This window comes from Schistocerca serialis, chromosome 3 (genome assembly GCF_023864345.2).
Source record: "Schistocerca serialis cubense isolate TAMUIC-IGC-003099 chromosome 3, iqSchSeri2.2, whole genome shotgun sequence".
Classification (NCBI taxonomy): Eukaryota; Metazoa; Arthropoda; class Insecta; order Orthoptera; family Acrididae; genus Schistocerca; species Schistocerca serialis.
The window spans coordinates 841,663,508-841,675,835 of record NC_064640.1 but is presented as its reverse complement, the minus strand read 5'-3'; the positions used below and the strand labels follow the sequence as shown (position 1 = coordinate 841,675,835).

The 12,328-nt window shown below is 33.6% G+C and overlaps 1 protein-coding gene across 1 annotated transcript in view; it reads left to right on the top strand.

Moving 5' to 3' along the window:
- The window catches only part of LOC126471256 (ankyrin-3-like), a 636,759-nt gene extending 625,677 nt beyond the window's left edge, over positions 1-11,082 (top strand). Inside the window, exons 32-33 of the mRNA XM_050099375.1 lie at positions 4,830-4,895; positions 11,003-11,082. Coding sequence (XP_049955332.1) covers positions 4,830-4,895; positions 11,003-11,082 — 146 coding nt within the window. The remainder of the gene's footprint in view (positions 1-4,829; positions 4,896-11,002) is intronic.
- The last annotated feature ends 1,246 nt before the right edge of the window (positions 11,083-12,328 follow it).

Sequence of the window (12,328 nt, the reverse complement as noted above, 5' to 3'; positions counted from 1 at the left end):
TTCAGTGCCTTCCAGCAGTATTCTGATAAGCATAACAAGGCTGTTGGCATTCCACTTGCTATTTTATTTTCCAGTGCTCATATTATCATTTCATCATTTTATAATAATTCTTTGTGGACTATACTAAACAAATGTTGTTTCTCATTTATGCTGTTGTTCAACCTTCAGTGTTTTGCACTCCTATAGCTGCTGCTGTAACCATGTCCCCTAGAAAGGCCTGTTTAGATAATTGAAAATCGTTGGGATTCAGTGGACACTGCTTTGGACATATTGTGTACTACTAGCAGGTAGAACTGCTGGTAGCCTCTTTGTGGTGCAAAGGACTAAAGGAAGGTGCATCAATCACATCTATCAGTTAATAGTACTCTCTTCTAAGTGATTCCCCAAGTTCTGTGTTAATATGTTCCACATAGTACTTCAACCAAGACTTTTTGTGTACCAGTAACTAGCCCCATTTGAAAAACTAATACAAATATTGGAAAATACTTCAACTTATCTGGTTTAACGTAGATGTGTTTGCACTATATACTAGATGGTTGTACTTAAACTTTCACTACTTGAGTCAGTGTAGATGGAAAACTATTTACTACATGGACACCCAACGTTATAGGTTTGATGTTCAGACTGAGCTGCAGGATTTGCATTGTTAGTAGTGTCAGTGCCATGAGTTGCTGTTCGGCACTGGTACTGGTATAGCAACATAGCATTTAAACACAAGCATCAGTGTGAAATACAGTTGCAGACAGTCAACATGGGTCTGGACAATGTGAGCAGGGATTCACTTGTAAAGCTGTTTTATCAAAACTACAGCAGTAGTGCTGCTGCTGTTTGTATCAACACATTAAAGGAATATGGAAAGATTCTCTTTTCACATCAGGGTTGAAGAACATGTTTCAGAAGTCTGAATCAACTGGAGATTCGGAAACTGATCACGAGAGAGGCCAATGGCAGAACTGTGCCACAAAATACTGAAGAACTTACTGTTGCCATGGCTGAGAATAGTGGATACAATGTGCGATCTTCAATCAATGCATGAGCTGTGTCCTGACGGCTGAACATTCCATGGTCCAACATTCAAAACTTGCTGCAAGCAGCTGTGAAATGATATCTCTAGATTGGTCCCAGGCTGTCATGGATACATATGGTCATTACATTGAGCAATGTTTGTAAGCTGGAGTGTAAACATGGTATGCAATTAAAAAATATTACCCTCTCATGTGAACAATAAAATGCATGTCTTTCAATGGTTTATTCAGTATTTCTCTTCTGCAGGTCCTTACAAATGTTTCTACAAAGTTTCATTGCCCTACAGTCACTTGTTTTTCATGGGAACCCTCACAAGTTTAATTACCAAAGAATGGAACCTCCGTGTTGAAATACCAGCAATGTAAAAATGTTTAATTATAGCCACCATCTACTAGCATATGTCATACATCCTCTCACAGCTAATTTCCAAGGAGTCTTACATGATTTAAGGAAACTGGATAACTGGAATGACCAGGTCTGAATTTGAAACCAGCATTCCCCGGAGAAAGCTCTGTCTCGTTATTTCTGGATTGCCTGTTCATATCATCATGAAAGCATTCTCTATTTGAAGCACTATTAGTGGGTTTTGATCCATGAATGAAAATCTTTGGTACTGCTATCTTTGTTATTTGTACAGAATTTTACATACAATGATAAAAAAATGTTAGTATCCAGATAGAATGCCACAGTAGTGTCAGAGTTGCCTAATTTTGAGGAGACATTAACAACAGTCATGATAAATTAAGTCTCACCACAGTGTTACTGTGCCTGTCAAGAAGAGCATAATAACTGGGGATGCATGAAGTGCTCATGAGTATCCAGCATAATTTTCAGTGAAAAATTCAAGTTCAGTTTTGTTATAGATTACCATCATGCCTGAGCCAAAGAGCATTAAGAGGAATGGACAGATTCTATCAGCTATTTTGAGTAATACTGCAGCAGTAGTCAGTGGCTTTTCTTTCATGTCTGTTTGATAATGCTTTGGTAAATCTGATTTCACAATAACACCCTTGGCCATCATATATTACCTCCAGGAGACAACAAACTGGACTGGCTTTCAATACCTACACACACTACATTTGTTTACAAGCTGCCTGCATTATGTTGACTTATATCCACAGTCAACACAAACCTTTATCCTGTGCTGGATAGGAAATGTCTGGAAGAACATCTTGTGTATAGCAGTGCATGGTTTCGGGCCAGAGGTATGGATAATGTTCTCTCAGGCTTCCAGCCATGTCAAGTGGTTTAAAACCCACAAGCTCTCAGCCAAGTGCTCCTCAAACATTGTCAAGCAATGATTGTCTTTTGATTGCTGCTATAGCTGCGGAAACAAAAAGACTGTCACCACTTGGCAATGGCTAATTAGTACTCAGCCAAATGCTCATGGGTTTTAAACCACTTGACATGACCGGAAGTTCAAGAGAATTTTATCAGAACTTCTCCTGTGTCAACAGACTATCACTGCAATGTCAGTCTCCTTGATATGAAAGGTTAGTACTGACAGCTGAGGTCAAGCTTGCTTCAAGGTATGGCAGCTTTATACCCTAGATATATGGGACTGGTGAAATGCATGCATTACCAACTACTTTGTCCATTTGAATTAATGTTGTAATGATTGTAACAGTAATACATAACTTCTCAATAAGTGTGATTTCTTTTCATTTACTTACTCTCATGCATGGTTAAATTTGTTATTTAGTAAGTGCAGAATTAGTTACAGATTTTTCAATGCTTACCAATATTTGTTTCACTACAAAAACTTTTGTCAGCATTTTACTAAATGAAATTCTTAGACCTAGATGAACACTGATAATTGGGTATTGGAAAAATACTGATATAGGTATAACTATATACATTATTGCAAGGGAAGAAATTAGTTAGCTCATATTGAAAATTTTGTGTAGTGATGAAACCAAAATGACAAAGTCGAATGAGAAAATTTCTTTGAAAAGTGTGGTTAAAAGATTTACATGTATACTAGGTAGCTCCTCAGTTTCTTTCTTTTTCCTTTAACTTCTCCCATTTTCATCAGCATTCTCAAATTCACAAGCTAGTGATAATTTTCCTGAAATCTTAAGTTGCAGCTATCAGTAATTACTTTTCTCATGAAACTCAGTACCAAGTGTGATCCTATACTAAAAAAATTATAAACCATATCCATGATAACCTCTAGTGCTTCTTGCAAAGCTACAGAACTACACTAATGGAAATTTTCTGACTGCCTTATGACCAAAAATATAATACAGTGGGAGCAAAATCTAAATCTGAGCAATTTGTGGCACAAAATATCACAGGAAAGGGAAATGACTGAAATATAGACATATGCAAATAGAAGAGATGATGGGACATTTTAATTGACCTGTTAGCTCTGTAAACATGAAAGTGACTACCTAACTGAATTCAACTTAAATTCATGCATTAGGACAGTAGTGATGTAATTTATGTTTGAGTGAATAGCTATGACTGAGGAAACTGTGTGTTGCATCACTTCTCTGAATTCGAGTAATCCATGTCATATCATGCGCAGACTGGAGCTTTTACTGATTCTTTCGCTGTACAATGCAAATAATAATATCAGTGGGTCTACCAAATTTATTCCACCTACTATGTTACTCTGTGTCCACACAGATTTCAATAAAACAGTGCCAAAATTTGTTCATGTTCAAACTAGTGGGTGGTACACAACTTGAATATTGTACAGTATTATTTATGGTGTTATAACTTTGCTATTGATAGCTTTTTCATTGTTATTTAACAGGAATGTTCACATAATTGTTGTGTTTTCAGTTTCCTAAGTCATAAAATTTTATTTTTCTCACATACTCTGAAACAGACTTTGAGTATGCATTTCTTATCACGTACTACTATTAGCCATAGAACATAGCAACATGACTTTTGTACACTAAAACAACCAAATTTTCTCCATCATGATGGACATAGACTGAAATAGATACCAAGTACTTATTTTCTACCACATCATTATGCTTGTTAGAAAACAAATTATTAAATGGTCAATAAAGTATAAATTCGTCTCATAACTACTTTTTATAGCTTCTAAAGCTCATCACACAGTCTCACCTTGTAGGACATCCCATTCTTTATATGGTAATTCATATCCTGAACAAATTAATGCTTTATTTAAGCAAATAATACAGTAACTGGCCCTATGTTGCTGAGTTATTGCAATCAATCACTTCCTTTTTGCCTTTGTACTCTACCCCATATGAATATAGCAAGTTTCCTTATCTGTGTATGCACAGGTAATGTTTTTGTTGTCATCTCCATATTACATGAATATCAATGATTAGTGTTTCTTATGAGTTTTCCATTTCCTTTGTACTAAAACAGTGTGTTATCCATAACATTTAGTTAAATTATAATGAGTGATTTCCAGCTGTTTGAGAATAGTTACTAATATTAAAACAACAATTGTATTTTAAAATAAAGTTTTTGACATTATCATAATTTTTATTCTGTTCATTCTTGTTTTTATATGGTGTAAATTACTTTTGATTATATTAAATGCTAAGTCCATCTCAGTACACATTTTCGTGATTTTTTTTAATTTATTTTTTTTTATTTTTTTTATTTATTCTCTAGGAGCTGTTATTATGCAATGACTACAATAACTACCTTAATGTGTGTTCACTTCCTTGTAGTAGCAGTTCAAAATGTAATTCACTTAATCCACTAATGTTATGTGCAGAATATTTTACCAACATTTGAAATTTAGTAGACTTGTGCTTGGAACAAGTGCCACTAATGCTACTGAGTCTCACAACTTGCACACATTTTTTCAGAAATCCTGTCACCAAAAGTTTCGAAAACCCCGCCCCCAAGTCCAGCTGAGTTCAAGGAGCAAACAGGTGAGTTTCGCAATCTGAGACTTAATATGCATCCAATCAGTTGAAGTTTAAGTGGAAGAAGATATAAGAAATATTGTTGACTCTTGAAACTCCTCAAGTGAAGATTTGTCCTCACTGAACACCTACACTATATGCATTGTTTCTCACTTAATGCTGGTGGTTCATTCCACTTATGTTATAGGTTCATCTTAGTGCAAAACATCTTAATATTTCTTCGGGGAAGTGGTGAAACTCAGAACACAAAAATTTGTTATGAGTTGTTAATAATTTTTGGGTTTGGACTTCAAATCCTTGCTCCAACAAAATCCCAGAAAACATTTTGAATCTGTAAAATGCTTTATTGATACTTAATCAGCTGTATATGAGTTTAGGAAAGAAGCATTGTTTTTACCATGAACATATATTAAGAAAGTCCTTGTTGATGTGGAACACATCTAGAATAAAATAAAATGAAAATTGGTTTTGTTTTACATGAATAAACATGAGTAAGGAGACATATGAAATAAGAAGATGAAATAATAGTGTTTCAATTATATAGCTAGCTGTGTTCCTGGAGCTATACATTCAACTTAAACTCAGTACCATGGTTTCGAAACCTCTCTAGATCAGCTGATTAAAAAGACTATTTAATGATATTATAACTTGTTTTCCCATTTTTTAACACAATAAAAGGACAAAGAAAGGAGTGACTACATGAGCATTAAGGATAAGTATTCACTATGTGTCTTACAAAAAGAATGAAGACAGTATGGCAATTTTTATTGCTTGTAATTGGAAAGAGACAACTTCCAAACATGTTCCACTACAAACCCACTTCAGTTGTTGTATGATTGCAAAGATATATTAATTATTTAAATATCAGTGCTGAAAAAGAGCTGAAGTCACTAAAATGTTATAAAGTCCATGGAATCCCTATCAAGTCCCCTACTGAATTTGTAACTGCACCAGTTGATTTGAAGAGTAGGGGGAAACTCATCTTAAGAAGAGGTGTAACACAGATTCATGAAACTACCACTAAATAGCCACAATATGAAACCAGAACATGATGGAAGTTTAAACATAATGACCTGCCTTAATGAAATGGTCAGCCCTGTGACTTCCAGTATGGTTGTCTAATGTTTGTACATTCATTTCATACACAATATCTTAAAAGCTACTGTCAAGATAAAAAGTGATTTTTTGCTTTTCATATGCATGCAATTAAGTTTGTGTGTGCCCAATAAAAGTGGGATAGACTCACTACTGTACATTACCATTCTTGAGAATCAAAATGGAGTATTCTTGCTTACAATCAAACACAGTGGCTGCCTAGCCATGAAGACAGACAATGTTGTAACACTACCATCATTTCAGACATGCTGCTGTATCAACGCATAAAATAATTTATTCATTACAGTAGTGATGTTTCTGCACTAGATGACTATCCAAATAGAAAGTAAAGTTTCAGCACTCACATCAGGATGGCTGTTGTATAAAAATTATTAAAGCTCATTCTGTGCCTCCTTTGTGTTTTCAACGTTTCTATAAGCATCAAATAGTATATGAATATTAGCACTTTCAGTTGGTTAAATACCCCAGATCCCCAGCAGATGCTCTGTGTGATAACATTGATAACACGGTGCACCAACTGTAAGCTGGACTTATGTTTAGCTGAAAGTATCATTTTATCACAGAAAATAATTTGAAATGAAGTATCTATTCCTTTACATTACATGTGTAAGTGCAGTATCAATGATAAAACAGCCAAGAAATTTTGAAGATGAAAATTTTGATACACTGTGTTACCATTAGGTTATAGAAGTGTTATTATATTTACTAAAGGAATACCTACAGAAAAAGGACAGAAGTAAAACTAAAACTTTTTGTATGACTGTGGCTCCATACAAATGTATAATCATTATTCATAAACTTGTTACGCATATTTGTACCAACTGTTTTTACTACTTCATGGAGAAGAAAATCTTGACTAAACTATCATTGTCTGCAGTGTTCGTAAAATGGAAATAATCCTATGTAAAAAACATACAGAGTTGAATAAAAACAAAAACAAAAATAATTTCACATGTTGTGTAAAGTAGTGTTGTACAAAGTAACCAAGAAGACACAATACAGCTACTCATCACTTCTTTTAAATTCAGCTATTGACGCTATCTCTAAGTGAACCAGTTTATTATTACAAGCAGACTCAGAAGACATTAGCAATGTTTTTCAAGTATGGTCTTTCATTATATGATACTGGAAACTTAAATTTTCACTTGCTTAAAGGTCTGTAATGAGGACACTGCTACATCAGTTGCTAACAGTTATATGTGAATGATTTAATTAATTATTGCCCTTTCCATATGAAATTATTAACAGTTCATGTAACACACTTCAAGATAATAACTTAATATTGTATGAACAAAACTGGCACGATAATGACTTTTATATACAAGCTGAAGAGCACAGTATAAGTCAGTTTTATTGGAATTTAATTATTCAAATCTGAGAGGACAGAGGATAAATTAATTTAAAAAAATCGGTCTCATTGTTATACAACATGGGTTGAAGTGCATGTATCATAAGATGCAATGGCATTGTGACTAAAATGTACAGTGGTAGTGCATTCTCTTCTGTCATCGACTGATTTTAAGAAAAAGTGATTATTAAGAACTTCTCAGAAAATAGGGCTCCAAATTTCAAGGTGATGAACAAGCATTGAGGTTGCCGAAGGAGTTCTCCAGTCGTGTGACTGCCATCGTATTACATACCTTTTGAAACAATTGAGATAGCACAAATGTCTTCAAAAGAAGATGCCTAATATTATGGATTATGAGTGATATGGGAAGATGTATAGATCATCTCATAAAGTTTTCAATTAATATGCCCAACAACGATGGTATACACAAGTTTCCTCATCGTGCAGCAACATTTCCATAGTGATCATTGTTTATAAGGTCTGGTATCCTCTTCTTCCAACAAAATGCTAAACTCATCTTCAAGAGATGAGTTTGTGGCAGTGGTATGTTAATACGAAGAAAGTGGAACAGTTAGAGGTTTAGTACACCCTGTGGTCATTGCTTTGGGAAACTGGCCGTTAAGGAGACACGTCTTTGATGATCAGTGTTCTAGGACAGCAGGATACAACATAAATTGTAACTCCACAGCGTGTATTCATTTTAATTCCATATTCATTTCCTTCTTAGTGAAAGGCTGTGGGTTAAACTACTTCTCAAACTGAAATATCATACCATAGACTATAATAGTAAAACATAATTCTCAAAAGCAAATACTGGCATCGCTGGATAACTTTAGAAAACCACATCACAGCCTTTCAGAACTAAGTTAGGAAATGTTAGGAAAAATAAAATATGTATGCACATGTGTATGTAAGAAGCTGAAATTTCCAAGAGAATGGGAAAGTATAAAATATTGAATATTCAGACAACATGGCTATTAGTTTTATGAAATAACTTTCAAAACATAAAATGTTTGAAAGTGTAGTTGTGGAAATGTATGCAAGACACAGGAACATTTTGTATGGGCCACATCATAAAACATCATTAAAGATGCAAACCACAAGAAATGATGTGACACTTTTGCAAATATTATAACCTGGAAGTTTTAGGAATCAGAAGGCAATTAATTCTTTCTGCAGTAATTTGTGAAGTAAATGCTACACAATAAATAATTCTGAGAAAGTACATTCTTGAAATGTGAAAAGGATAATGTGTAGCATGTGAAACAGATTTCACAAATTCAGTTTGAGATGGCTTACTATCAATGACAGAAAAATGTTTAAAACCAATAGAGAAACTGATTATTATTTGCAGTACTTTGGACCGATATCAGGTAGAATTAGGAATTATGAAGACACTAAGCAAAGCTAGAAAGCAAGGTTTAGGAATTACAAAGACACTAACGAAAGAAGTCTAATATTAACATGCAGTTACAGAAAGGCTGTGTGAGAGCAATCAATATGTTTGCACTCTATACATATCTTTGAAGAAAGGAATAAATGTCTGTAATCTTGAGAGAAAGGTAATCTAGTACAGAGACAAATAAGAAGTAACGGGATTTATATACAGCAGGTAAATATAATGAAAGTGTAAAATAATGATGTGAAGTACTTATTCAGAAGCTATTACAAATTCAGACATCTAATTTACAGATTGTCTGTTGGAAAAGCATTGAGAAATGATTTCGGATAAGGACAAATTGTAAAGAAACTTTACATTACTAAATTTTTTTACAGTGCCACTCTGCTGTAATTAATTTGTGTACAGCTGATCAGTTCAGAATTAAAGATTGTTTAACAAAGAATTTGAGTCAGATATAAACAAAGAAAGTTATAATTGGCAAAGGTGCTGTGAAAGACATGAAGAAGATGACTACCAACCAAAACTATGAATATATAAGGGGCGATTACATTACATTGTTTTCTATGTGTAGTTAATGGAACAGATTCAACAATTTCTGTAATACACAGAGTGAAGTCGACAAGATAAGTGAATATTGAAGATACAAACACAAGATCAACATGGAGGAAAGCAGTCTGCATAAGCACAAGGTCAACACAGAGGAAAACTGACTTCAGAGCGCAACATTATACAAAAATAAATAATGAGAAGAAGAGGCTGGAAGATCTGGAACATGATGCTCCATAATGATATTAAATATTAACTGAAGAAACTAACTGAAGACATTTTAGATCAAGCTCAAAAGAGTCTTTCTTAAGGAGTATGATCAAGAGGAATAGTACAGCGGGCATTGAGGATCACAGAATCCTTGGAACTTTTCAACAGACACATCATGGGACTTAAAATTATAATATGAAACAAAGACTGAAATATGTGTTATAGGTGTAGAAGATATTAGTAAAAAATGAAGCACTTATCAAATATGTTTGAAAATATTACGTAAGTATTTCCTTTTTGTAATTTTCTACGTATTCTATAAAGCACCAGCGGAGAATTCAGTTATTATTTTCAAAGATTTTGATTGTTGTAAGCATTCATAGATGTAGAAGGTGATATATATAATAAAAAATATGTAAGCTACCATGTAGCTTAGCTGCTACACGGAGGTAATATTTACACAGAGCCTAATTGATACTTTGATATGGAGCAAGTGTTCTGATTTCAGTAAGTGCATTCCAGTAGGACACTAAAAGCAAAGAAGAATAAAGATGACAAAAGAAAGAAGTCACAGAAAATATGATGTACTGCTTCAGTTTAGTTGAGTGTCCAACGACAGCACATAATTCAAAACATATTAAGCAGTATAAGCTCTTTCAATCTTCAGAGTATTAATAAAAAATGATTTGAAGAAAATATGTATTTTGTCTTAAGTTAATTATGTGCTTCCAAAATCTTTTGCAAACTAACATCAAAAAATTTATACATGATTGTTCCTTATTAATGTGATAGTTACAAAAATTTATTTAATTTATTCCTGTGTACATCTACAAAATGATGTAGCCTTACAGTTAAAAATTGATCCTTGAGAACTGTTTGCTAACAGATGTGTGGATAAATTGGAATGTCAGTGGCATTTATACAGTTTAAAAAGGAAAAGCTCTTCAGGAATCATTAACAGATGCCAAAGTTAGCAGATTCCCATGAACAAGAACTCCATAGAGAACAAAATACTATAGTTAATGCAAAAGACACCTATTCAAAACATATATCAAAAGATATATGTTTTTTTTCCTAATTTGAGAATACACCAAAGATATGATGACATGGGATTATCAGTCATGTTGTAATTTTAGTAGCTGCAACCCCATTGAAGTTCATAAGCAGCTCTTTCATTCACTCAACACTCACTCACTTAAAGGGCATTTGTCTTTAGGGTAAGGCTGTAAGGTATTTTACTAAAAGTGGTAGATTTTGAACAAGAAGAAATCGCAAACTGAGAAGATGGTTTTGTATTATATTATGTGCATCAATAAATAAGAAAAAGTGACATGGATGAAGGTATTAGTGCTTCTGCCAATAAATCCAGTTATAGTTTTCCCCTAAACCAACTGCTGAAGAGTGCATAAAACATAATCTTCTGACTTTTCATAACTTTCATATTGGTTCCAACATTAAAATTTTATAACTAATGTGTGTGTGTGTTTCCAGGAACAGCGATATGGCAGGAAGGTCCACTGTTAACAGCTGAACATCAGCCTCCTGCACAAGGTAGGATGATGCACAAGTAGTTCCTGCTTTTTAGTTTTTTGTAGTTTTCAGTATTTTTCCTAAATTTCCATAGCCATTTAGACTGTTTATATTTTGGTAATATTGTAGTGTGGAGGAGAGTCTCTAAAACATGTCTCTTCAGGAGCCAGCATCATTATAACATATATAAATAGTACCACAGCATGTTGCCATTCAGAGAAAAATGTGTGAAATTTGTGGAATGCTAGAGGAGATGAAGTGTGTGAATTGAGTGAGTTTGCACAACACTGAAACACTAAATTCACAGTGTAGATGTTTTATGCTGTACTTTCTGCACAACATTTTGTTTCATTGAAATTTCAAAACAAATAAAATCATCTATAACCTGATGAGTACCCACTATGAAGTTATCATCTACCTACTTTTAAAGTAACAATCACATGTGTCACTATGAACCTTGATGGAGCTGACAGCAATTGGCTTTCAGGTAGTGGGTTTCATCACTGTTTTCTGTTTTTTTTTCTTCTTCTTTTTTTTCATACAAATATTTTGTATCAGCTGTTCAAAAAGTTTATCAATTACTCAGTTATTACAGAAAATCCATTATTTAAAAGTAAATAAGTATTAATAAATATATTGTCTATCATTTCATGACAATATAAACAAACAGAGGAAATAAACTCATTGATTCATAAACCTACAATATATATTAGAGTGACTAGTGGCCAAAAATTTATCAGAATGATACACAATGGAGTTCAACACTTATGGCACTGTCTTGTATATAAACATCGAAAATGTAAGCCTTACAGAGTTTCTAGAGAATAAAGACAGATCTCAATTATCTGTGAATACATGGAGCATGAACAGTCATATCTTGTTTGACGTCATTGTTAATATCTTTATTATACATAGTGAAAGACATTGTATGTTTCAGTCTTCTACTTTTCCATATTTTATCCAGTATAGAGGACTCAAATGCTAACTGTTCATCTTACATTGCACACTTTAGTCTTTAACCACTGTCATTGCTTTTGGAAGCACGTATCCTTCCTCTATATGTCTCTGAAGATACATTTGCAGTTAACTATCAATGTCTATCACAATTATTATTTTTTGTTTAATTGCCTCTCTGTGCCTATCTCTGATTAATGGCTGGGCTTCACTACTGAATGGCTTTGTAAAATACAGGGTGGTTATAATCAAACTTTTGCTACTTGAGCCAGTATAGGTGAAAAACTATTTATCATATGGGTACCCAACTTTATAGGAATAATGTTCAGACTG